General features: G+C 38.2%; 2 protein-coding genes across 2 annotated transcripts in view; both read left to right on the top strand.

The window, feature by feature from the left end:
• galnt12 (UDP-N-acetyl-alpha-D-galactosamine:polypeptide N-acetylgalactosaminyltransferase 12) overlaps positions 1–20,861 on the top strand; it is a 51,245-nt gene extending 30,384 nt beyond the window's left edge. The window contains exon 12 of the transcript XR_013297718.1: positions 20,845–20,861. The gene's annotated coding sequence lies outside the window, so the exon portion shown is untranslated. The remainder of the gene's footprint in view (positions 1–20,844) is intronic.
• Positions 1–27,380, top strand: part of gabbr2 (gamma-aminobutyric acid (GABA) B receptor, 2) — a 98,981-nt gene that overhangs the window by 4,551 nt on the left and 67,050 nt on the right. The window contains exon 2 of the mRNA XM_077590077.1: positions 20,845–20,982. Within this exon, the coding sequence (XP_077446203.1) occupies positions 20,845–20,982 (138 nt within the window). The remainder of the gene's footprint in view (positions 1–20,844; positions 20,983–27,380) is intronic.

Here is a 27,380-nt window from a genome sequence, read left to right on the forward strand (position 1 = left end):
TAATCAGTCCCAGAGCAGAGGCTCTTTATCCCTTTATCCCCTGTTGGTGAAGCCACGGGTCGAGCTAGTAGGGCCCACTCCATCCTCCTCAGAGGGGTGCAGCCTACTGGTGTTGATGAAGATGGTGTGTAACATAGTTCCAGGAGTGTGGGTTGTTTTTGTTGTTGTTGAAACTCTGCTTATTATTTCATTTTATTTTTTTGGGTCCTTTTTAGCAGGTAGAAGAAGAGAAACGGTGGATTATAGACGGAGCGCAGGGCTTAGTGCTGGCGGTGCTCTTCCATCTTCATGCGGAATTTAGCCTAGCTGAGGACTGATACTGTAGCCGGGCGAGCTTAGAGGATCAAGGCTTTGGATTCGGAAGGATGGAGGGGGGGGTTGTGAGTGTCCCGGTGCTAAGCTAGGGCCTAGGCGATAGGATGCATGGCAGAATTATTTGGATCCTCGCTACTCGATTGACGTCAGGAATAGGACAACTGAGGATACAATGACTGACTTTTAAGCCTTCGAGTTAAGAACCTTCTGATTTTCTCCTTGAGCACAGAATGGTGTCGGTGAACTTCAACTAGCAGCATTTTGGCGGATGATGGATATTTGTATTCAAACGTAGAAACGTGTTTTGGGTGTAATGGATTATTTTCGAATCATTGGATATTACTGTGCTTTCAGTAGAGACTCCAGTTGGTTAAGACCAAACAGAGTACAGCTGTGGCAATCAGCTATTGCTGGCTTTGTTGAGTGGTTTTGTTTGTTGTTGTTGTATGTTTTTCTTGTTACTTTGGCCACATACGAGAACAAACCCGAGACATTTTTGTTCTGTTCTTTTGGGCAATGCGATAACACATATTACTATATAATCCTCTGCGACGATTTACTCTTACACTCACTGCAGCTTGGAAAGAAGCAATGACTGTCTCTTTCCACAATCTTTGTATGGACAATAATAACAAAAAGTGGCTACAGCACACTCATCGGAAGAATCTATTGTGGAAAATGATGTACAGACGCTCCCCTACTTACGAACATACGACTTACGAACAACGGTACATACGAACATGTCTGCAAATTGCGTTTATGTCGAAAAATGTTCGTGTAGTGCGTGAACGTATCTCCAGTGCGCAAAGAACCTTTTTCATTTGTATCATTAAATATCTTGTGCATCCATTATTGGATATGGTTGGTAAAATGCGAAAGGCTTCTATTGAGGGAGTTGCAAGGAAGAGGCAAGCCATTTCATTTGAAACGAGTGGCAATAATAACGAAGCTTGATGTGCGTGAGAGTGGTGAGCGTTTCACGGGCATTGAATCGTTCAACCGTCAGTACCATTTGTAAACAGAAAGATCGAGCAGCAGGACCCAAATATTGAACGTTGCACAAAGTTTGCAAATCAATTGAATGATGCCATACAGTGCTACCGCATCATTTATGATGAAAAAAAAGAAGAAAACTGTGCAATCGTCGTTAGATCGCTTCTTTCGGCCATTTTCTGATACATAAATCTCTCTCTCTCTCTCTCTCTCTATACAGTACTGTACATATTCTCTCCATTTTATTAAATGTTTTTTTTCAGTACAAACCAATGCGTGTTACTTATACAAGCCTTAAACATACAAATGCACTTATATAAACCTTCAATATACTTATATAGGCCTTAAACATAAATTATAATACAAAATATAGCACTGAATCAACTTACAAACAAATTCAACTTATGAACAATCGCTCGGAACCTAACTCGTTCGTAAGTAGGGGAGCGTCTGTAATATTTTCATCCTTCTTCAGAGAAGGATGTAGCCTGCTACTTACAGTATGCTGACTTTTTTCCAATTGTGTTAGCTCCCAGAATGAAACAAGAGTGCAAATAGCACTGCATTATCATCTAATAGGAATGAAGAGGCTGACCATTTCCTCTTCCTGTTTAGAAAATGATCCTATCCTATTTCGGGATCTATAGCTCGCGGACCAGCACTGCTCTCTCATCGCTCTCACCGTTCTCTCACCGCTCTCTCACTGCTCTCTTCGTTGGTCCCCGGAGATCCTTCTGTGCTTCTCTGCATTGATCCCGCTATCTGTGACGGGTCAGCGCATTGAGACCCACTCAGCACTTTCGGAACGTCGAAACGGGAGCCACATCTCCCCCGTTCTCGTCTACCCTTCAAATTTCCTCTCCACTGATCTTTTTCTTGACATTTAGATGATAGACGATGTCACAGATGTAGGAGAAAGTGGGCACAGTCATGAGACGAAAGTGGTGCTAGTAAAATGACATATTGAAGAGGTGCATGTTAGGTGTGAAACAATATCGATTTGGATCGATATATTGATTGCTTAAGCACAATCTAATTGAAATTCATCACAATGCAAAACAGTGGGTGGGTGCCATGTTTATTTGTATGTTTGCTTTTAAGATGAGTAAATAAGTAAATGGATTCTCAAACTTGCAGTATATGTTTGTAATATGAAACTGAACTGGTGATTGTGTTATAGGTCAGAAATGTAATTTTACGATCATTTCATTCATACTTCATGGGAATACTGACTCTACCAAACATGGTGACCGTTTGAATTTGGCTCCTGAGGTGGTCTCCTCCCTCAGGTGCTCCTATAGGTAGACATTTAACACATTTACACACATCATTGTAAAAAGTAGCATATTTTTCGCACTATAAGGCGCACCGAATTATAAAGTGGACCTTCAGTGAACGGCGTATTTTTAAATTTCATATATATTCGCACCAGATTTTATATATATAATAAGACGTAGTAGTGGTACTGGTAGTAGGGGATTGTGATATACATCAACTGGGTTGAGCTGTAGTAGAAGTAATAGTACTAGTGGTTTGGAGTTGTATTATATATCAACTAGATGGAGCTGTGCTGAAGGGATTTTACCAATATTTATCCATGTATACATTAGGCACATCGTAATATAAAGCACACTAACGGCTTTTGAGAAAATTGGAAAATGGATGTATTGTCAGTTGCACCTTATAGTTTGGAAAATGTGGTACTTTTAAATTGCAACCTTGATAATGGATATTATAAGGGTGCAAAGGAGATAAATGTGAACTGATGTCTCATAATAACACACATTTATTGTACGAGAGAAGTAATTTTACTGCAGTTTTTTTCTAGATTCATGGGTTTAAAATTATCCCAGAGATAAAAGTTAAGGCATTTGATCTTATTAATACATATTTTTAGCACGAATCTGTCACTGGGCTTTTTTTTGCCTGGTTGTATGAGGGGAAAATGTTGACTGGGCAGGGGCCATTACAAATGTAATGGTGGCCAGGTTTCATAACACACGCTATCGTACACATATGGTTGTGGTTGCACCCCGCAGCACTGCCCGAGGACATGAGCATGTGGCGGCTCTACAGCAAAGCCAGATTGCTTTTTGCAAAAATTAGCGCAAGCACCTTAGTCCACCCTCTTGCTGCCACCTGCCCCAATGGTTGATATTCCTTGTGACACATTTTCCCCAAATTAACGGAAATAATCCAAGTAGGTTCGAAAAATCATCCAATGCATCAGATGGGGTGCGCTTGAGGCAACAGTGTATCTTTTTCTGGGGCCCCATCAGCTTTCACAATAAAAGCTGTCGTGACGCTCTCGAGGACCAACGTAAATGTTCCCCAAACGATGCAATGGAAGGCCATTATTCTGACAACCATCATAAAACTCACAGCAGATGCTGAGTAAACTTCTTGTGAAAGAAAAGTAAAAATACCTAAACTTTGACTTTGAAAGAAAGGAACTGAAAAGATGTGGCAACTTTGTTCTATATTTAATACTCAATATTTGTCAGGTTAAGGTTTATTGTAGAATCAAATAGTCATCACTGCAATGATTGGTATATATATATATACATATATATATATATATATATATATGTATATATATATATATGTATATATATGTATATATGTGTATATATATATGTATATTTATATATGTATATATATATATATGTGTATATGTATATATATATATATATATATATATATATATATATATATATATGTATATATATATGTGTATATGTATATATGTATATATATATATGTGTATATGTATATATGTATAGATATATATGTATATATGTATATGTATGTATGTATATATGTATGTGTATATATATGTGTATATATATGTATGTATATATATATATATGTATATATGTGTATATATGTGTCTGTATGTATATGTATGTATATGTATATATATATATATGTATATATGTCTGTATGTATATATGTGTATATATATGTATATATGTGTGTGTGTGTCTATGTATATGTATGTATATGTATGTCTGTATGTATATATATATACATACATATATATATATATATACATATACATATATATACACACATACACGTATATACACATATATATATATATATATATATATATATATATATATATATATATATATATATATATATATATATATATATATGACTGTCAAAATGATCTATCCTATATTTATTAAGAAATATATTGAGGATTCTTAGAACTTATGTTGATTTGTATTGTTGAATGTACATTTCAATTTTATTTTTATGGCGGCAAGGCACCAGAGGATGTGCATGCGTGTGTGTTTATTATCAATTGAAGCAATTGAAGCATTAATGAACCTTGTATTTTGTTCAGTTAGTTGTTTGTTTCATGGATTTAATGTCACATGTGCAGAAGGTGCTCATGTGCTCAATTCCCCAGAGGACCAGCAAGCACTTGACACCACTGCTTCCCAGAGGGCGGACATGTTTGTTGTCATGGACGCAGCTGGAACATGTAGTGTGTTGCCACTTGAGGAGAAACAAAATCTTCTCCGTTCTTTGTTTTTTTTTTTTTTTATTTCACGTAAACACTTTCTTTTGGTTCTGATGAAACCACTCGACGCAACGTAGCCTTGGCAATGGTCTTTTCAATGGAGTACACATAGGAGTATCTCTACAGTCGTACATCTACTTATGGTTCCAGAAACTTGTTTTGTAACTTGCATTTTTCGTAAGTAGAGCAGCACTTTATATGTAAAGTCAATGTCAATGGCGGTGATTGAGTTAAATCACAAAAAGTCAATTAAGATTGTAATTGAGATTTACCAGAACGAGAGGCCAGTTAGAATGGAATGTCTTTTATGAGGCAGTTATTTGACCTTTTGCTCGCTGGCTCGCTTTTGGATACGTATATTCGACATCATTTTTAACAATTGTATGTTTGTGACAATAAGCATTCAAGGGGAAAAAAACAAAAGAGGGTCTTGTTTTATGTGCTGGCGTGTTAGCACGCATCCATGCGTGACAGGAAACGACTCGGCAACGTCCTCGCGCCACACTGAGGGCAATAAAAGACGCCTCACGCTTTACAGTAACACTTCATTAGTCATTGGAATAGAGGGCCGGCCAGGGCGACCAATCCCATCCATCAGCTTGCCTGATAGAGACACAAATCCTGTTTTGTCAGCAGACACGTGAGTCTTAAGGAAACCCACTTCCTTCCGGCATGGAAGAAAATGGACAAAATCCATTAAAAAATGGATACAAATTGTTTTTTTCTCTGGCTTTTTTTAACGTCGATTGTTTCAAAAAGGAATGCGCACCAAAGGACATTAAGTGACTCATTTTTTTTCTCTTTTTCTAACGTTACTTTATAGCAAGGGTGTCGGACTCGGGTTGGTTCGCGGGCCGCTTTAACGTCAACTTGATTTCACGTGGGCTGGACCATTTTAGATATAATATTTAGATTTTTTTTAATAAATTGATTAAAAGAACTGGATTAAAAACCCTGAATATTCAGTTTTTTTATAGATCTAAAACAATGTTTATTTTAGCTTTTTTATATATTTTTAGATTTTACAAAACACTGAAAAAATTGATCAAAAAATTACAATTATTGATTTAAATGGGGGAAAATCAAGAAATTTAATATACATCTATACTCTTCATTTTAATTTGATCCTAAAACAGAAAGTCGGCACTCATCATTTACTTTTCCGGGCCACACAAAATGATGCGGCGGGCCAGATTTGGCCCCCGGGCCACCACTTTGACACATGTGCTTTATATAGTCAAATATTATTTCTCTTATTTGTCCGTGTATTTTTATCTGTATTTTTTTATTAAATACCTTTTAAAATATAAATGTAGTATCATTGTATTGTAATTTTCTATCAATAAGATTAAGTTAAAAATAAGTTTTAAACAATTAGAGTTTTTATTCAAAATTTTCGCTTTATTTTTTCCCCTTTTTTGAACACGATGTCTATTGATTGGCTTACATAGAAAGCTCACTCCCTACATATGCGAGTGGGGCAAAAAAAATGGAGAAAATGTCGCGTCCACGCGTCGTTGAGGAAAAGACGTGCCGTTAGCTCCCTGAGGTCGTCGAGCGTGTCAATGCGATAGGAGCCGCGTGGACGGGGTGGCGACCGTTCTTCTTTCTTTTGATAGAGGGCAAATGTAAATGTCAGCCGTGTCTGGGCGGGAAAGGTCGCCCACGCTGAATAAGCTCTGACAGATGGCAGAGGCTTCTCTTGTGCAGGCGACGACAACCAGGATGAAAAAATATAAAATGACAAACATGCTATCATGGCTTGGATGTCATTTTTATGCTTTTCATCTTGTTCGTCCTTGCTTTGGCATCCTTTATTGATTTCTACCTGGGACTTAAGTACAGTGGTACCTCGAGATACGAGCTTAATCCGTTCCGGAACTGAGCTCGTATGACGAGATTCTCGTAACTCGAGCGGACGTTTTCCATTGAAATGAATGGAAAACAAATTAATTGGTTCCAGCCCTCTGAAAAAACACCAAAAACAGGATATTGGATTGGAAAAAATGTTTTATTTCTAGTTTTTAACTAGAATCTTGATCATACACTGTCATCGTATAATCGATGTTTAAAACCACCCTCTAGTCTGAAATTTGAAACCCCAAACAAGTCTTGAAACCATATCCTTCTCTTGAAACTGTACTTTCAAACCATTATTTCAAATCCTAATTGTTGTCTCATTAAGTTTTGGCCCAAAACATCGCATGACATCCAAATCCCTTTTAAAAATCCTCACCTCGGCCTCAAAACTTAATTTCACTCCTTAAAACTGGTATGAATCCTTAATTTGAAACCCAAACTTGATATTTCTAACCCCAAAATTGACCAGACTATCGTAGTTTATCACCTCATCACCTCAACCTTTTTTATATTTTGTATTGTATTAAAATAACCCGAACCCATTCTTGAAATAGGAGTTCAACCAGAAACCAAAATCCAATTTTAAATCCAGATTTGAAAATGTAACCCTATTTTGGATTAGTAATTCTAACCCCACCGAACCCCCCAATTTTTACTGTATGTGTGGTAGATTGGATAACTTTATTCTAGATAGCGCATGAACTGCTGATTATCCTCATGGAAGCCAATTTGCTCAAGGAAATTCAACTCTTTGATAAAAATATAAACCTCATGTGCGCTTGTATTGCATTTTTGGAAAGAACACGCTTGAGGGGCTCGTTTTTCCCAGACTTGATTACATTGCGCACGTGGCCTTTGAACGTCTCGTCACACCTTTTTTTTGGAAAGCGAGTCCTGCTTCATGTTCATCTTCAAAAGGAAACGCATTCATGTCCAGGTTTTGTGTCCCGTTTGAATGGATGCAGCAGGTACATGGAAATGGATTCTTATCTGTGTAGCACTTGGATGGTGTTGATAGAAAACTCCAACGTATCAGTTGACTTTATTATCATTATTTAGCCCCAAATAATTTCTTAGGAAGAATTTTTACTAATACTATATATTTCATCTTTTTCATTTTCTGAATCGCTTATCCTGACAAGGGTCACGGGGGGTGCTGGAGCCTATCCCAGCTGATAGCCTGAATTGGCAGCCGGCCAATCGCAAGGCACGAGGATACAGACAACCATTTACGATCACACTCATACCTAGAGGCAATTTAGAGTTTCAACCATCCTATCATGCATATTTTTGGAATCTGGGAGGAAACCGGAGTCCCCGGAGAAAACCCACGTAAGCCCAGGGAGAACATGCAAGCTCCACACAGGAGAACCGACCTGGGATCGAACCCACGAGCCCAGAACTGCGAGGTCGACACGCTGACCACTCATCCTCCAGGGCCGCCCCACTAAAATATATATGGATTTTTTTTTAAAGGTATTCTTATGTACCTTTTGTGTGAATTTTTGAATTGTCCAGCACTTTTTGTCTTAAAGGTTGCCTGGACTAACGGGTGGATGATAGAAGAGGGGGGAAAAAAAGGAGATTTCAGTTCTGTTAATCTTCTTGTGATTTTGTGTGAAGAGAACATTAAACCCACTGCGTCTAATCTGCCGATTTGGCTCTGGGCCAGATTAAGCTTTCGTGCTTTTAGAAAACGATGACCAGCCGCCCGACACAACAGTGATGAGTTACAGCGCACAATGGCGAGGGAAGAGGATTTTGCTCAAAAGCACTAAAAATAATAATGATTAAAAAGAACTAATAAGTGGCGGCCTGTTGGGCAAATGGCTATTGCGTCGTCGGCCACCCAGTTCCAAGATTGAGGGTTTGATCCCAGGTCTGGACCTTCCTGTCAAGTTTCCATGTTCTCCCCGGGCTTGCGATAGTTTTCTTCGGGTACTCCGGTTTCCTCCCACATGCCAAAAACATGCATGGTAAGCTGGTTGAACACTTTAAATTGCCCATAGGTATGAGTGTCCGCTATGGTTGTCCGTCTCCTTGTGCCCTGCGATTGCAGGGCCACCAATTCAGGAAGTCTACTATGCACTGTGTGTGTCTGTATGTGTTTATGTATATGTATGTGTTTATGTATATGTATGTGTTTATGTATATATGTATATGTATATATATACGTATATGTATACATACATATATATATATACACATAGATATACGCATATATACACATATATATATATACATACACATATATACATATATATACATATGTATATATGAATATGTATATATACATATATATACATATATATATATACATAGATATACGCATATATACACACACACATATATATATATATACATATATATATAGATACATATATATATATATATATATATATATATATATAGATACATACATATATATACACACACATACATATATATATACACGTGTATATACATATATATACATACATAAATATATGTATATATATATATGTATGTGTGTATATATGTATATATATATATATATGTATGTGTATATGTATAGTATGTATATACTATATGTACGATATAGTACACAGTCTATTTGTGCAGTATATTGTAAGTTCTGTGAACATAGTTACTGGCTAATAAAATGTAATGTCTATTTTCATTGCTAACAAAAGTGTGTAATGTGCGTGCGTTTGCCTGTGCACGTCGGCAGCTGCCATTCTTCCCCTGTAGCTCTAGCTGGCGTCTAATTGGCCACGGCTTCTTTCTCACATGTGCTTGCATTTGTGCAAAGAAATAAGGTTGCTCATGCACACTGGTCTGTCGTTTGACTCGCCCTCTTTAATCTACAAGCCCTCTCTGTATTTGTTTTGTGTGTGTGTGTGTGTGTGTGTTGAGGAAGCATGCTGCATACAAACATGAATAATGGCGACAGTACAGTGGGGGGGTTTTCCCTCTATGTTTGTGCGTGTGCGTGTGTGTGTGGCGTGTCTAATGTGAGATGCTGTTTAACCTGCGGGCCTCTCCGAGAGAGCGGCAAGCTTCTAATAAGCCGCCCATATTATTGTGACTTGGCTCTGTCTTTAGCCCTTCTCAACACCAGGATTTCAACATCTACTTGTATCCAAATACAAAGCAAGGCTGTAATGACATGCAATGGTGGGAATGTGCGCATATTTTATCTGATTCCTGTTTGTAAAATGCTGTTGTATTTGCCTGGAGCGTATCCCAGCCAGCTATGGGCACCAGGTGGGGGACACCCTAAATCGGTGGCCAGCCAATCGCAGTAACATTTTAAAATATTGTAAAATACTTTTTTTTAAAGTAAGAATCTTATTGCGTCCAATTTTATCCTAAAAATAAATCCCATCATTTTGAAATTATTTAAAGGGATAGACAATGCTATTAACAAGTGCATGCCGGGAAAAGGAATGTTTAATACATTTAAAAACACTTAACAATTCTAATGTGTAAAATAGAACAAAACAGCAGATAAATCCAGTGAGTGAAACACTTTCACAGTGCTGGTATTTTTTTTTTTTTTATCCAATCAATGCGAGTATTCCAGATTGCCGGCCTTCCTCGTGACATCATTAAATACCCGTTATCACATGCGCCTGTGCTCCGGTCTATTAGTGTGTTTGTGCATAGTATGTAACTGACATCACAAAAAGCTTGCACCTGTAAGCAGTGTCATTTTTTTATTTAAACATTATTTCCTTCATTATCAGAGCTCTCAGTAGAGCACAGCTGCATGCCCGCTTTGCACCCCCAGGTTCTCGTGTTACCTTCAGGGTGCCTTGATAAAGTGAGAAAAGAAAGGCAAACAAAAGTGGAAAAACACCTGAACCTACCGTGGGGGGTCTCTGTTGAGAAATACTTTTTCCAGGTTTTGTCTTGTGTCCCCAAAATCCTCCATGTGTGCCTTTTTGATCCCGAAACAATGAACATTTCAACATGCCTGCATAATTTTGCGCAGAAATGCCCATACATTTTGGGCAAGTACATTTCAGGGACTGTAAACAGAAGTTTCATTCCGAGTTGCCCAAAAAATGAGCGTTTCACCTGTGTAACCCATTATAAGTGGGCTTTCCTCATGAACACCATCAATGATTATGATGTCCCAGCAGTGCTGGACTGTTGCCATGGATACACTGAAGGCTGAATAGAAAAACTCATTTCCTTGGCGACTGGAGATGTTTTGAAAAAATTCCCTTGAATCCCCCCAAAAAATCATGTGAAAGATTTCATCACCGTGGTTTTGTGTCCTGCTCGTGATGAAACAGACTGTAAGCAACAAGTTGTGATTGACAAGTCGCCTTGCCAATTAATTTCTTAATTTTGGAGTCATAAAAACGAAACTACCGTAATAAAAAGTAAATGAACAAGTGGTGAGAAAAGGCTCTCATCTAGTAAAGTTGCTTCATGTCCTTCAAATTTGGCGACTTAGAAACGAGAAATCCAACCAGATTATGACACATACATACCTGTCAACCTCTGCTGATAACTGCCCTTATAAATGATTATGATTCCCCTTACAAACCCCCAAAAAACATTACAAACACCGTACGACTCGTACGGCTCTCGAGCCGTAGGTTCCCTACCCCTGGTTTACACCTTCATCCCCTAATTTTAAAGATAAGCTTGATAGCAAAAACTGTAGATTGAATCCGTACTTTGCCATCACCTTTATCATCTCACAGTATGTTTAATGGAAGTCGAAGACATGCAGCTGCTTTGGTAAAAGGCGTACAGTATCTCCAGAGCTGCTACAATATTGCAGGGATTTATGCATTTTTGATGCGGCGCGGGAAAGGGGGAAAAAAGCTTTGTGACCTACTTATAGAGCTGCGGAAATCTGAAGACTGGTCGTGTCACACAAAATGAAAAATATGTGCGAGTGTGTATGTGTGTGTGTCTTACAGGACATTGTCTGACATGTTATTATAAAGCCTTTAAGTCTATTATTGGGGAGAAAAAGGCTGCATAATACAGATATTGTGCAACACACGCGGGCACAAACGGGCATTCAGCAAACAATGGCCGTTCCTTTTGTCACCAATGATATAGAAAAAAAAAAGCAATTTTCCTCTAGACGTGGCCTTGTACACAATTAATTTTCCTTTTTTTTTTCTTTCTACCAGCTCACTCTCCTTCATATTGTACTTTGGTCGTCATGGTAACACAGTGCTTTTTTGACAACCCCTCAAAGCAAACGCCGTTGTCCGTCGTAAGTTGTGTTGACCCTTCAGAAAAATGCCGTTCACCCCTTTAGACGTTTATTTGCGCGCTCACACTCATACCTAGGGGCAATTTAGAGTGTCCAATCAGCCTACCATGCATGTCTTTGGAATGTGGGAGGAAACCGGAGTTCCCGGAGAAAACCCACGTAGGCCCAGGGAGAACATGCAAACTCCACACAGTTGGACCAACCTGGATTTGAACCCAGGATTCCCACTGTGAGGCCGACGTGCTAACCACTTTTCCGCCAGGCCGCCCCCGGAATTAAAAGTATCTTAAAAATTTATTTTCACATGATTACACTTTTAAGACACCACATTGGTGAAAATGTATCCTCTTCTTCAGTTGGAACGAAAACCCGCGGGCTTTGAGGACCGGTTTGGGCACTCGTGATTTAAACTCTGCCAAGTAGGAGCTTGGAAAATGCTTTCCCGTGGTTTGAGACCATTTTTTTAACCAAAGTTGAACCATTCTAGTGTCTTTTCAGGTCTTGTTTTTTTTCCTGAAACTTTTCCTATGCATATGCATGATTAACATACTTAGAAAATTTCAGTTTTGCAGAGTAAAATGGCTTCACAGAAGCTGAATTTAAGTAAAAAAATCAATCCATCCCATCAAGGGTCCTGTGAATCTAGTTATCAAAGACATTTACCAAAGTTTATGTTGCGGTACAACTAGTTTTGGCCTTGGATTAAAAAACCGAATACACTTTTATGTGCTACCGAGCCAACATGTTTCACACTGAAATAGCAGTTCCTGTATCTTGATAAACACGCCTACAACATATTGGCTTGAAGACAACATTTTTCAAAAATGTTGGCATAGAGAATGAGCCAAAATGGAGGGCCTGCGAGTTCTATCAGATGTAAATTTGGCTGCTGCGACTCATCAGCAATCCTCTCCTGTCACGTTTGTCATCCACCACCTGCTCGTCGCATCAATGATTTATCAGGACCTTTGATACTACACCACCTCCATGTCCCATTCATACTATATTCACTGGAATGTAGCAATTAATTAACAGAATTGAGTCTGAGATGCTAAAAGGGAGAACGCCGGGGAGGTTGACAGAATGGAATTCCAGATCGGAACGTTAACCACGGGGCCGGGATTCCTGGGAGGCTACGTTAGGCACTAACAAGATTGATGTGTGTAGACAGAAGAATCCCACTGCTAGCTGCGGGGACACACACGCTGTGACACTGACACACACTATTTTCCACGAGATGTTTTTTTAAGGAAAAAAAAGACCAGCACTGCCTTTTTGATAGGAGCAGAGCGCATCGTTTGTCGACTTATCAGCGTCGCTCGCGTTCGTCCTTTCAGACCGGGCCGAAAAAGGTCAGTGGAAATATGTCCTCCCCTAAATGGCTGTCGTGAGATAACCAGTGCGGAGAAGAGACCACTGCTGGCAATGTCAAACACACACAACCACACACACACACACACACACACATAAACGTGACTTGTGTGCAGAGCGCAATCGGCCAATGCGTCCTTCCAAATAAAATCAAGTAAAAGTACACTAAAGTTCGGTGTGCTCAAGAGTCTCATGTTCAATGCAAATCCCAACATTACATTCAGCATTTCCCATAGGGCCGTCACATTGAAATGTATCTTTTCAACGCGCTCGTAACATAACATAAACAAATGTAAATGAACTTGGATTACGATGCAGACACTCAAAAATAAGTTTTATCTAACCTTACACTAAACTTAATTCTGATTTTGTTTTACATTTTTATACCTACCTTCTCCCGGGTTGGCTCTATTTGCCCCGCCTCCACCCTGACTTTTAGATACAATCTATCGAGGGTTGTTTGCTTTTGTCTTCCCTTCAAAATATTAAGAAAATGATGCACACAAATGTCCTCACAATAGGATAACGCACAGGGAAAAAAAACCCTGAAAAAATGCAACGCTCCGCCCAGTGCTCGTAGAGACATTACAAAGAGGGAGTTGCGACCAGAGACATTAGTTGCGGGGAGAGAGACAGTGGCCATGATGTTCTTATGAGAAGCCTCTCGCGTCCGGTGTCTGCTCGTATATCAAAATTTATCTCGTATCTCAAGATAAATATTTGCTCAAAATTTTACTCGCATCTCAAATTGCTCGTATGTCGGGGCACTCGTATGTCGAGGTACCACTGTATATGTATTTCTAATGTGCAACATGTGGACATTATGACAATGCCGTCATACATTAGAGGGAATCGATAATGGGTGAAAATCATCTGCAATACAAGTGGATATCCTTGTTACTATCTGTGCGATATGTTATATGATATTGTGAGTATACAGTCATTGTTTGATATGAAATCTCTCCGCAATGTGATATTGATAGGGCAATTATATGACCCATTCAATAGTTGAACATAAAAAAATCTAGGTTACAGGTGGATATCATAGATATAATTCATCATTTGGGTGAGAAGATTACTACAGTATGTTGGAATATTGTCATAATACAGAAATGCCTTAAAGGTTGATATCTGTTACTTTGCTGAATGATATTACAAATCAGCAATTATGTAATGTAATTGATTTTAGTAAAAATATTTACAATACGAGTTTTGAAATTTTAACAAAATTCTTTTGATACCAACATTATTTTAAAAAGTCATGCTAACTTAACATTTTCAGTTGACGTCTCTCAAATTTTGATGTTTTCGTAGGACACTTATTATGAGCTTTCCTAAGTCATTTTATCCCCTTGATAAAGTTAGCTGTCTTAACTTGATTTATCAACTATTAATATTTGAACAAATATTAATTCTTTTTCATCGCTAAAACTCAAGTGATTTAGGTTGATTTGAAAATTGAAGTTGTGAAAACCTTTTTTCTTCTGTCAAAGGGTAAGAAACCGCATAAGTATGCACTAAAATGTGATTTTTTTTTAAACTTTATCCAGTACGGCATGTTTTTACACCCCAACAAAGCTATTTATTTCTGTTTTTTTTTCTACATTGAAACCCAACATTTGTGTTAAATCTAAAATAATTAAAAAAAAACCTCTACAATACTTTGATACCTCAGCATGCTGACTAACAAATGTCGAATAAATATTAGCTACTAACGTTCACTGGTGCGTCACTGCATTACATATTTCACACAGAGCAGTTGATGTTTTTGTAATTGTTATTTTAAATACATTGACTGCTTCATTCATTGTGGTTGATCATGTTTACTGAATGAAATAGTAAAGAAAAAAAAACAGTGTGTGTTATCATAGTCATCCTTTGTGGATTTGAAAGGGCATTCTGGTCGTCTGCCTCTGTTATTTTCCCCGAGTATCCTTGGCGTCGGCGTCAGGGGACCGGATAGAAAAATTCCACTCCATCACCGTTTGACTTGATCCACTTCACATGGCTGCTGGATCAATGTGGACTCTCCTTGGGTACTCCAGAGCCTGCTGTCTAAATATTACCAGCAGCAACAGCCGTCTCACTTTTCCTTTTCCATTGTCAACCTTCGTTTAACATTCTAGACGGGTGGAGCGGCAGCACATATAAATAGAGTATACAAAAAATGAGAAATAAACAACAAAGCAATTACATGTAGCCGAAATCAATGGTACAGTTTGGGCAATAATGCATACAAACAAATCTTATAAGAATACTCAGTCTTTTCCTTGCTTCATGAAATTTAGTTATATACATATGTATATATGTATGTATATATATATATATATATATATATATGTATATATATATGTATATATGTGTATATTATATATGTATATATGTGTATATTATATGTATATATGTGTATATTATATATGTATATATGTGTATATTATATGTATATATGTGTATATACGTATGTATATATCTGTATGTGTATATCTGTATATGTATATATATATGTATATGTGTATATGTATATATATCAGTGGCGGTCCGTGCATTTTCTCGTATATATATATACATACATATATATATATATATATATATATATATATATATATATATATATATATATATATATATATATATATATATATACATATTCATATATATATATATACACACATATATACATACATACATATATATATACATATATACATATATATACACACACACACACATATATACACACATATATACATATAGATACATATATACACACACATATATATATATATATATATATACATATACATATATATATAATGTATATATATGTATACATATATGTATAGGCTCCAGCACCCCCCCAACCCTAATTAGGATAAAGCGGTTCAGAAAATGAATGAATGTATACATATATATTCATTTAAAATCTGTGATGTAGCATATTAATCAAAAGTGAGCTTGACGAAAGTCGTGGTTTAATATTGCTTTTATTCCTTTGGCAGCCAGTAAATTAGCTGTCAGCTATGCGGGTCAACCGAAGAAAGAACGAAAGCTTGACTGCCTCCTTCTTCTTCTTTTATGCTCCAGTCAGGTTGACGCTGATTAATGCCCCCTTTGAGGGCCCAGGGTCTACAGTTGACTTTACCCTCAAGTGGGAGCCCAACTTTGATAAACTGCCGGCTGGCCATTTGCATGCTGTCAAGTTAGCCCTCCCTCCTTAGCGGGGAAAATGGTCGGCCATATGAAATGGATTCATCGGGAGGAAAACCTCTTAATATTTAAACTAAATGTTTATTTTTGTTATTAGACAATAGAGAACTATATGAAAATGACTCCAATCATACTTAAATAATGAATGGCCTTTTAATAATAGCTATATGTATAATAAACATGAAAAATCTATTTAAATTTTAATCAATTATTGGATAAAAAAATATAAATACATATATAATATAAAAAATAGGTTAGCCCTGCATTCATTAAATACAAAATAAAATATCCATTCATGACTAATTCATCAATTACAATGAAAATGTTTTAATTACATAAATTAATTATTAAATAAAACCCTTTAATTACTGTACTAAAAATCCCATTCCATCGAGAACAAAAAGGTTTAATACAAATTCAGTAACTTGAAAATGAAATGCAAAATAAACTTTGATTAGTTACTCACAAAAACTGATTTAATGAATGACAAATCAATTGACAACATTAAAATAAATTAAAATATAGTAAATTTCAGCTATAAACCACTACTTAATATTTACTTGAGTTTGAACGTTGCAGCTTATAGTTCAGTTCCATTTATTTGTGTATTTTACTAAGTCAGTGATGTATGTTGATATAAGTTAGAAAAAGATGTTTAGTGAAGAAAATATAGAATATTCTTTACAAACTATTCAGCCATATGAATGGTCCAATATCATGAGTATGGATGGACATGTATGGGCTTTTATATGAGGCATCGGGCCTCATCTTGCTGATTGGAGTGCAGTCATTTTGCTATTAGATGGAGGACAGGTGCAGCTGCCGCTGTTTGTGTCACTAACAAGGCATTTCATCATGTTTAGCGCTGGCCCGGTACCCGCACACGCGCACACTCGCGTGCATTCATACGTGGAGTGGAGAGGTTCAGGTGCACAGAAACAATTGTACAATGAAAAACACTGAACCTCACCAGTCATCCGGATTCCAATTTATAACCAAATCACATGTAGTGCCAGTAAATCTCACCAGAACAATAAATGGGCCATGGACAGCGAGTAATTGGGAGTCTGATTGCGCTACGTTGGGGTTTTATAATCGTGTTTGATGGATGTACAGATGACATTTAAGGATTGAAGTCTGTTTTATATATTTCCACCTCGACACCATCCCTGTTTGTTGTGCCGCTGAGGCTAATTGTTGCATGCTATTGTCGGCGACGGTGCAATAAGAGCAAACTAATGTCCTCGTTTGGTGAAAAGTCATTGAGGACGCAACCCTGGCTGTCGATTAGCAAGACAACGCAATTAAGTTTGTTTTGGAGCAAAGTGCTCATTTGTCCCACTGTTAAATGGATCCTTACCTCTGTCCCCCTCATGTACCCCCTTAATCTCTGATGGAACTCACTCCATGCTTCCCCCTAGTGTGTACTAGTGTACCCTCAATAATTTCAGCTTGGAGTTCCTCTGCCTTTACTTCTTGTTGTGCCCTTACTAGGCAACAAATGGCCCTTCCCTATTTGTCTTTACTAGTTGTGTGCCTACGCTCATCCATAAATGACTTCACCCACACCGGCCCTTTCCAAATTGCCCTTACCCACATCCTCTCTGGATGCTCTCACTGTGTTTCCTCCCATTGTGCCTTCACTCTTTTTACCCCAGATCATTCTCCATGTATAGTGGTGCCATGAGATACAAGCTTAATTCGTTCCATGACTGAGCACGTATGTCGATTTTCTGGTAACTCAAACGAACGTTTCCCATAGAAATGAACTAAAAACAAATTAATTCATTCCAACCCTCTGAAAAACCCCTAAAACAGGATATTGGATATTGGAAAAACATTTTTATTTGTTCTAATTTGCCATCTATTAACAAATAACTAGTGGTTTAATATTACTAAAATGTGTTAATAGTAATAAAATTATACGGATTTCAAAAGGGGAGAGAGAGAGACTGACGGACGGGGTGGGGGGGGGGGTGTTGCACGGCAACGCGCTCGTAACATAACAAATGTACAAATTTAAATTAACTTGGACTCAAAAATAAGTTTAATCTAACCTAACACTAAAAATCTGCTCCAAATGTTACTCGCATCTCAAATTGCTCGTATGTCGGGTTACTCGTATGTCGAGGTACCACTGTACTGTCACCCATGTTTCCTCAGCCTTTCTTGCTGCCCGGGCCCAAAATTCTCTCCATGGGGGACCCCCAATGGATCTCCCTTTGGCGAGTGCAGATTATTACAGATTTTGCCCTATTGATCGTCTCCAAATGGCATCCAAATTCCAGGAATTAGATTCTCAGACTCAGGGATGAGGGAATAAAGTGTTCATAGTGTATCTCAACATTCCGCTCGGGACTTAAGTGCTCTTGTGGCTTTTTTTTGTCATCCCGCAACCACTTACTGTGTTCCTCATCTGTATGTATCAATGTAAATGCATGTGGGAGGCATTTTTTTGCATGAAATCCTGCTAAATTGTGGTTCAAAGTCTTGTCCGCTTCATAGTGAATGATGCTTTTTGTATATGAACCTATTAATTAATCATGTGTATTGCATAGTCGATGCAAAAAAAATGAATACATTTCAGCATGAAAGTCTTCCACTGTCAAGATAAATTGATATGAAGTGGATGTTAAGGGGATTTCACTTTTAACACTAAACTTGCAGCTTTTTATTCATTTTAGAAATAAGTTATCCACATTTTTGAACACTGTTCATCAAAATTTGACCGATCTTATAGCTTGCACTGGTCGTTTTTTTGCATAACTCTTCACAAGAAATCCTACTAAATCTTTGCCCACTCTTACTTTCATTGACTCCGAACACAATCTGTGTACTTTTCTAGTGCCACTCAGGCAACAGGAGCCCATCCACATAGATGAGCATCACGGCCGACACTTGCCCCTCCTTAATAAAGCCCATCAGGGCTATCACGGAGACCACTCCAATTGGATTTTCTATTTCTTTCCCCCTTTTTTTTTTCAATGGGAGAACAGCGTAGGGCCACTGTGCTGTTGCTCAGCGGAAAATCTCATTCAGTTTGCCGACTGATGGCTAACAAGGTCAAATGACTCCGTAGATGAGGTGCACTCGGCAGGCAGACACACACACACACACACACACACACACCTTGCACACACACCATGCACACACACACACATGGGCACTCCATCTCTGAGAATGGAGTGTCAATAATAGAAGAGTGAGGGCTGCTGATATCATTAGCGAGTGTGCGAATCACAGCAAAACTAGTTAGCTGGTGTCGCTATCAGTAGACACTTCCTCTGCCACATGTTCTTGTTCATTCCGCACTGTCTCAGTTTTCCGGTTGCCATGGAAACGCAGCACCGAACGAGAGTAGATGCTGCGGCGGTGTTTTCTGCAAAAAAATAAATTAAAAGAAAACGCCCAATCCAGTCAACCTTCCGACAATCATTGAACTATCCATCTACCAAGTCATTAAAAACATTCAATTGTTAATCTATACTGCTGCAAACGGGTCTTTGCGGGTGCTGGAACTTATCCCAGTTAATTATGAACAGGACGCGGGGTATACCTTGAATTGGTTGCCAAACAATCGCAATAAAAACATATGTATCCATTGTATCTAAACCAAAATTTAACTGGCTATCCAAAGAGATCAATTCTGTATCGAGAGAGCCATTTGTCCATCCATCTAGCCAATCTAAACACATCAACCGTCCATCTTTTTCCTTTAGAAATAAACCATTAATCGCAACATCTATCTATCTAGTCACCCACTCATCAATCTATTCATCAATTCCAATGATCAAACCAACTGATTTTACTAAACCTATCCATCTATCCTCCATTCAACAAATCACTCATTCCAACCAAACAATCATTCCACAAACCATCCAGATATCTCATTTATTATTCTCCCTAAAGGGCCATAAGCAACAACCTAACCCTATAATAGATACTTTTCTCTACACTCCCTGCCCATCTACAGATTTCTTCCAACAACCAACCAACAATCTAGCAAACAATCAGCCAAACAAACCACCCAGAGAGCTGACTGAATAACTATCCATGTAGTATTCTACACATACAAACCAATATGACGTCTGAAAAAAGCCTAATAATCACAATGATGGGAAAATCAAGTGAAACAGCTACATTTCATACTTACACAATGTTCAATGCAAATATAAATGTATCAATTGCTAAACCGTTAATTGGTTACGTAAGGGGTGCAAGGTCCCTGTTTTTTATTGCCCCAACACTGAATTTGTGAATACCATGAATCAAAAATGTTCTTTCTTCCAGCATCTTGTCGTCATTTTGTTTTCCTCTCTTTCTTTGACATGTGCAGTGTGACAACGCTAAGGGCTTGCGGGCCTTCTTCGACGCCATCTGCTACGGACCCAAACACCTGATGATCTTTGGTGGTGTCTGCCCCTCTGTCACCTCCATCATCGCTGAGTCCTTGGAGGGATGGAACCTGGTCCAGGTACGAGCTGATCTGCAAATGTAACACTCACTAATTGTCCAGTAGGCTGCGCAATGAAGTCTCGAGGGATGAACAATTTTCCTGCTAGATATTGTGAATTTTATTCATTATCTCCCATACCTGAGTACAGAAAGTTTTGCAAAGCATATTATTATCCAGCACTCATACCTGTCAACCTCTGCCGATAACTGCCCTTATAAATGATTACTAATCCCCTTACAAACCCCCCAAAAACCTTACAAACACCGTACGACTCGTTTATAAGGGCAGTTATCGGCAGAGGTTGACAGGTATGATACAATTAATTAAAACGTCCTTCTGATTGGTCAGCGTGATCAGATTGCTCAGCCTGACCTTTGCATGCAAAGTATTAGCAGCTCACTCCTTGCGATTTCGGTTAAAAAATGATGATGAATATTGTATCAAGATCTCTATTTACATATCCCCGTGAAGCCATTTTGATTGTGGACAATACGGTTTTATCCTCAAATTTGACAACAATAGGACAATAAGGGGCGGAGCTTGGGGTTGGGGCTACTGGGGGTGTGTCCCACTAGGGGACCTTGTTTGCGGGAGGGAGTAAAGGGGGCATGGATCAGCGAGGGAAAGGTGCTATAAAGCATGACTACGGATGCGAAGAACTTTATTAGTATTGTTTAAACTTTTTGCTAGCTACCTCCCAACCCCAGCTAAATCATCCCTTTTGGACCCGGTCCCAGTTGAGATTGATTATTTTACTGACAGCATTTATTTACGTACATGTGGTTGCACTGAGCCTAAAAAAGAACCACGAACACTGTTTAATCCCAATATGCGTATTATCATCCAAAATAACCTTTTTATGTTAACATCGATATCCCACTGAGGTTCAACTCACTGGTGATTACGGACATTGTTCCGACTGAACCAGCTCTCATAAAAAGAGAAAGACTCATTAGTTACTTGTTTTTTTTGTGGTAGTGATTTAATGACTGTGAATGAGTTTTATAGCCAAATGTTAGTATTTTCAGCAAACAACTGCTGAATAGCTTTATCTCCCCTTTCACTCTGCCAGAAGTCTTTTTTTTAACTAGATTCAGGATTATGTCTTTGTGCCTTTTTTCACCGCACCATCTCTTATTGTACTCAAACTGGGTACTCTACTACAGTGTTAAACATTACCGCATTTGCTTAAAGTCAGAGATACGGCAGCGCTTCCTTCCTCGGATGAACAGAAAAACGCTCCATCTGCGACGAGCAATGCAAAAGGTTATTGGCTGGCGATAAGATAAGGCGAGAAGCCGCTGCCGCCAGCAGATAGCATAATTCAAGAGGCGGCGGCTTAACGCCAATGTCACATTTACGCTGCGTATCTCCTTCCGCCCACAATTACGACCAGAAGGATGCCTCGCCACAGAAAGGATTACATTGAGAATCATAAAAAAACACATTTCTTTCATATCAAACACTCCAATTGTTTCCTTTTTGGTGATTTTTACTAGATTCGAGAGCATACATTGTGATATATCAGACTGGATCAGTAGCGAGCTGGCAATCTGTATACATTTCATGCTGCATTTAGTACCTGGGTTTATTGGTCTGCGGGCAGTTTTAATTGAGTCCTAAAAAAAAATCTGCCTGGCAACAGGTTGTCATCTGGTTTTGTATTTTGGCGATTTACCAGAATGTGGTTAACTAGCTTATATCTAACGTTGAATATATTTAAAATAAGACCAATCAATGTCTAGGTTTGTTATTTAATTGTTTTTATGATTAGATGGCAGAGAAAAGGTCCAAATCAGTAACCTTTGCAAGGTATGACGGACGTTTTCCATCAATTAATTTATTATTTAGTACCATAGAGTGGTACCTCGACATACGAGTGGCCCGACATACGAGCAATTCGAGATACGAGTAAAATTTCGGGCAAATATTTATCTTGAGATACGAGACTAATTTTGATATACGAGCAGACAGCGGATGCGAGATGCTGCTCATAAGAACATCATGAGCACCGTCTCTCTCCCCGCAACTCCCTCTTATAATGTCTCTGGTCGCAACTCGCTCTTTGTAATGTCTCTGCGAGCACTGGGCGGAGCGTTGCATTTTTTCAGTGTTTTTTTCCCTGTGCATTATCCTATTGTGAGGATATTTGTGTGCATCATTTTGGGAATATTTTGAAGAGAATACAAACTCGAACAACCCTCGATATTGACTGAAAGTCAGTGTGGAGGCGGGGCAAAAAGAGCCAACCCGGGAGAAGAATGGTATCAAAATGTCAAACAAAATTCGAATCAAGTTCAGTGTTAGGTTCGATTAAACTTATTTTTGAGTGTGTCTGCATCGTAATCCAAGTTCATTTAAATTTGTTTATGTTTTGTTACGAGTGCATTGCCATGCAAAAAGTCCCGTAACGAATTAAGCTTGTATCTCGAGGTACTACTGTATAAATTTTATTAGTATTATAAGGGCCGAAATGTAAGTTCTATATACATGGTGTGCCTAGTACCAAGTACAAAGTCCCTTTACTGTTTTTGTCAAGAACCAAACAGGTGTCAAACTTTCTGTAGGCTTTCAAACTTTAGACGTATAAATGTGAAATAAGAATCCCATACATTCTAAGTATTGAAACTTTTTAGTCATTACTGTGCACTTGTTTTACACCCGCTGCATTGAATCCAATGAGCACAACGGCAACAGCTTCGCTTGTTTAATCTAGCAATAAAGTAATTTTTTTAAAAAGATGACTCCCTATTTGTTTGCTTTTTAAGCGAAACAATGAACTAAAAACACCAGAGAAGCGCTGGAGAATATAAATGGCAACGCAAACATTTGTTTCAATGCAAAACCCGCCACACTGAGGAAGAGATGCTTTAACATTGCTGCCAAGTCTTTTTATTTTAATTGCACAAATGAGATGTATACCTCTTTGTTTCGCCATTGTTTGCTTAGCACGTATTTATCCAGCTGCTGTGCGTGTGTATATGCTGGAGGGCTGCGAGATGATTAGCCCCTCTGCTCCGTCTCGGTGGCTGCTGCTGATGCTGCTGGCTTTTATGTTCCCCAAGCTAGATGTGTACACATTTTTTAGTGTTACGCAGTAATGCCTGGCATTATTCATAACATTTAAGCCACAATATAACCGGTGCAATCTTACAAACAATGCCTTTTTTTTTTACTTTGGATGTGTTAGGGTCTGGATGTGTCACATCTGTTTTGATTTTAGTATGCTAGATGATTAATGGATACAAATGTTAGTTGAAGCTGCAATAGAGATGAACGGGCACTCGCACAGTTTTTCATGGCAAGTCCTTAAAATGGTGATTAAGGTTTGACGCCATACTCTACGCAAAACAAATGGAGTAGGCAGAAAAGCTTGGCAATTTAGGGTCCCCATCTGTCTACAATACCTGCTTCCAATCGGGGTCTGTTTAAATGACTCCCCTACTAAGCATTCATCAAAGCTGCGGTATTGGCTAAAGATAGGCTGTTTCCAATCAAAATGGTTGCCTACTTGATCAAGCTCCGGCATGGGCCTTTCAGACTTTTTTGTGCATACAGACGCTCCCCTACTTACGAACGAGTTACGTTCCGAGCGATTGTTCATAAGTTGAATTTGTTCGTAAGTTGATTCAGTGCTATATTTTGTATTATAATTTATGTTTAAGGCCTATATAAGTATATTGAAGGTTTATATAAGTGCATTTGTATGTTTAAGGCTTGTATAAGTAACACGCATTGGTTTGTACTGAAAAAAAAAACATTTAATAACATGGAGAGAATACATACAGTACTGTATACATACATTAGAGAGAGAGAGAGAGAGAGAGAGAGAGAGAGAGAGAGAGATTTACTAGAAACTGGCCGAAAGAAGCTATCTAATGACGATTGCAGTTTTCTTTTTTTCATCATAAATGATGCGGTAGCACTGAATGGCATCATTCAATTGATTTGCAAACTTTGTGCAACTTTCAATATTTGCAATTTGCAGACATGTTCGTATGTACCGTTGTTCGTAACTCGAATGTTCGTAAGTAGGGGAGCGTCTGTACATAAGGCGCGCCGACTGATTGGGCACCCCGTCCACTTTGGGGAAAATTTTAGACTTTTAGCTGCGGCCTATGTGAGGAAATATGTCCCATGTTGTGTTTGTAATGTTTATCATCGTCTAATAAGGGGGACTGAAATCATTAATAATTTGAGCAATTGGCCAAGTTTGACAGGTATGAAACATGTCGACTGAATGAAACTTCTTCATTTCAGAAATTAGTCGTAAAACAGAGCATGGTGTAATATTTGAAAATAGAAGTTCTTGAAGAGCAGCGATCATTCGATCCCCGTCCAAATGGATTTGATGTCTTTTTTCGTCAGTGGCAGCCAACGATTTAATGATCGTATCATTAAAACAGTTAGAAATAGATAGTTATTGATGTGTTTGTTTAGTTTCAGTGAAGTAAGGGATAATATGCCATATATATACTCAATGGTCAATGTAAAAAAAAACGTAAAGAAACCTTGAATCATCTTAACTGTTAATGGCAGCAAATGACTCAAATAACGTCCTCGCCAAGGAATTCACCCTAAATGAATGCTTCAAATTAAATCCCTAATATGAGTCCTATTGATTCTTTTAAAAATGAGTTTTATGTTGATTGATGAACTTGGTAACTAACGGCTACATTTTTCTGAATTTCCAGTGTAAACTTTTTCGTCTCATGTTTGGACTCGTGAAACTATGTAAATCTTCCCTAGATACGCATGCTTGCCAAATTGGCGGGTTTGGGCCATGATGAGACCTCCCAAAAGCTAATTAGTTTGTTCAAAGAATTCAGTAATGATAAACTGCGAGATCAAGAGGGGCTGGAAAGCACTTTGTATGATGATGTCGTTCTGCTTCCTGTTTCTCTCTGTGTGTGAGGGCGAGTTGATGTTTCTTTCTCATATTAGCATGAGGCTGTCTCAGACAGTTAAACTGCTCTTAATCGATCGTGCAAGCTTCAGTCTTTTCCTGCAGGCCGTCGCACTGCTTAATGGCTCATAATGGAGATCAGTGCTCCTCGCAGTTCAAGTGTTTCACCTTCATTTCGGATTTCCGTTCAAATGCCACACTGGAAGAAGGGGAATACGATGTCCGGTCGATGGGATGCTCTAGAGCAGGGGTAGGGAACCTATGGCTCGGGAGTCACACGTGGCTCTTTCGATGGGTGCATCTGGCTCTTCGCTAACCTGTGAGCTAAAATATGGAACCCGCTGGTGACAGAACTGAGATACTACATCCAGTGCTGCTTTAGTCTTCTTTTTTTTTGCATTAGACTCTGCTAGAATGCATACTCTCATTGATTAGCAACTGCATAAGAATGTTGTCAAAAGTATTGGTTTTTTTCCACTTTAAAAGTGGTGAAATTACTAAAATAAAAGACACCCATTTCATACCTGTCAACCTCTGCCGATAACTGCCCTTATAAATGATTATGATTCCCCTTACAAACCCCCAAAAAACCTTACAAACACCGTACGACTAAAACATTGTGCGCATCAGTGAGATGTAGATACACAGGCGGTGTAAAATGACTACTACAAATTTAGTCTGACAGTAAAAGAAAAACATATAAGGAAAATTATTGGGGAATATGCTCAAGCCGTGATGAAGTTTTCTTGCGTTGAAACATGCTGTCACCCGACGCTTAAAAGTTTAATTCAAAGCTTTTAGTGCTTTTCAAGCAGCAAGACCCAAGAGACAAAGCACAGAGACAGCAATGTGGCCTGCTCATTAGCTGCCAGTCCTTCAGGCTCACAATCTGCGCGTAAGAAGCAAATCTTATGCTACTAGCGTTGGCCTTAAAAGCTATGCGTTTGCACATATATTCTTTTAAATACTATAAAAAAATGTATAACGCCAAAGAGTTTGCCTTGTCAAAATTTAAGTATGAGCAATTGGTGGTGCTACTCCAAGCTTTTCAAAGTGTGTTTTCCCAGTAAAAAAAAAAACATAAATAGTAGTATAAAAGTATAAAAAGTCACATCCCGGCTAGGTGAATTCTAAAATATTGCAAAGAATTCTAAAATATTGCACAGATTCTAAAATATTGCACAGATTCTAAAATATTGCAAAGAATTCTAAAATATTGCACAGATTCTAAAATATTGCAAAGAATTCTAAAATAGCGCACAGATTCTAAAATATTGCACAGATTCTAAAATATTGCACGGATTCTAAAATATTGCACGGATTCTAAAATATTGCACGGATTCTAAAATATTGCACGGATTCTAAAATATTGCACGGATTCTAAAATATTGCACAGATTCTAAAATATTGCACAGATTCTAAAATATTGCAAAGAATTCTAAAATAGCGCACAGATTCTAAAATATTGCACAGATTCTAAAATATTGCACAGATTCTAAAATATTGCACA

Source organism: Stigmatopora argus, chromosome 21, assembly GCF_051989625.1.
Source record: "Stigmatopora argus isolate UIUO_Sarg chromosome 21, RoL_Sarg_1.0, whole genome shotgun sequence".
Taxonomy (NCBI): Eukaryota; Metazoa; Chordata; class Actinopteri; order Syngnathiformes; family Syngnathidae; genus Stigmatopora; species Stigmatopora argus.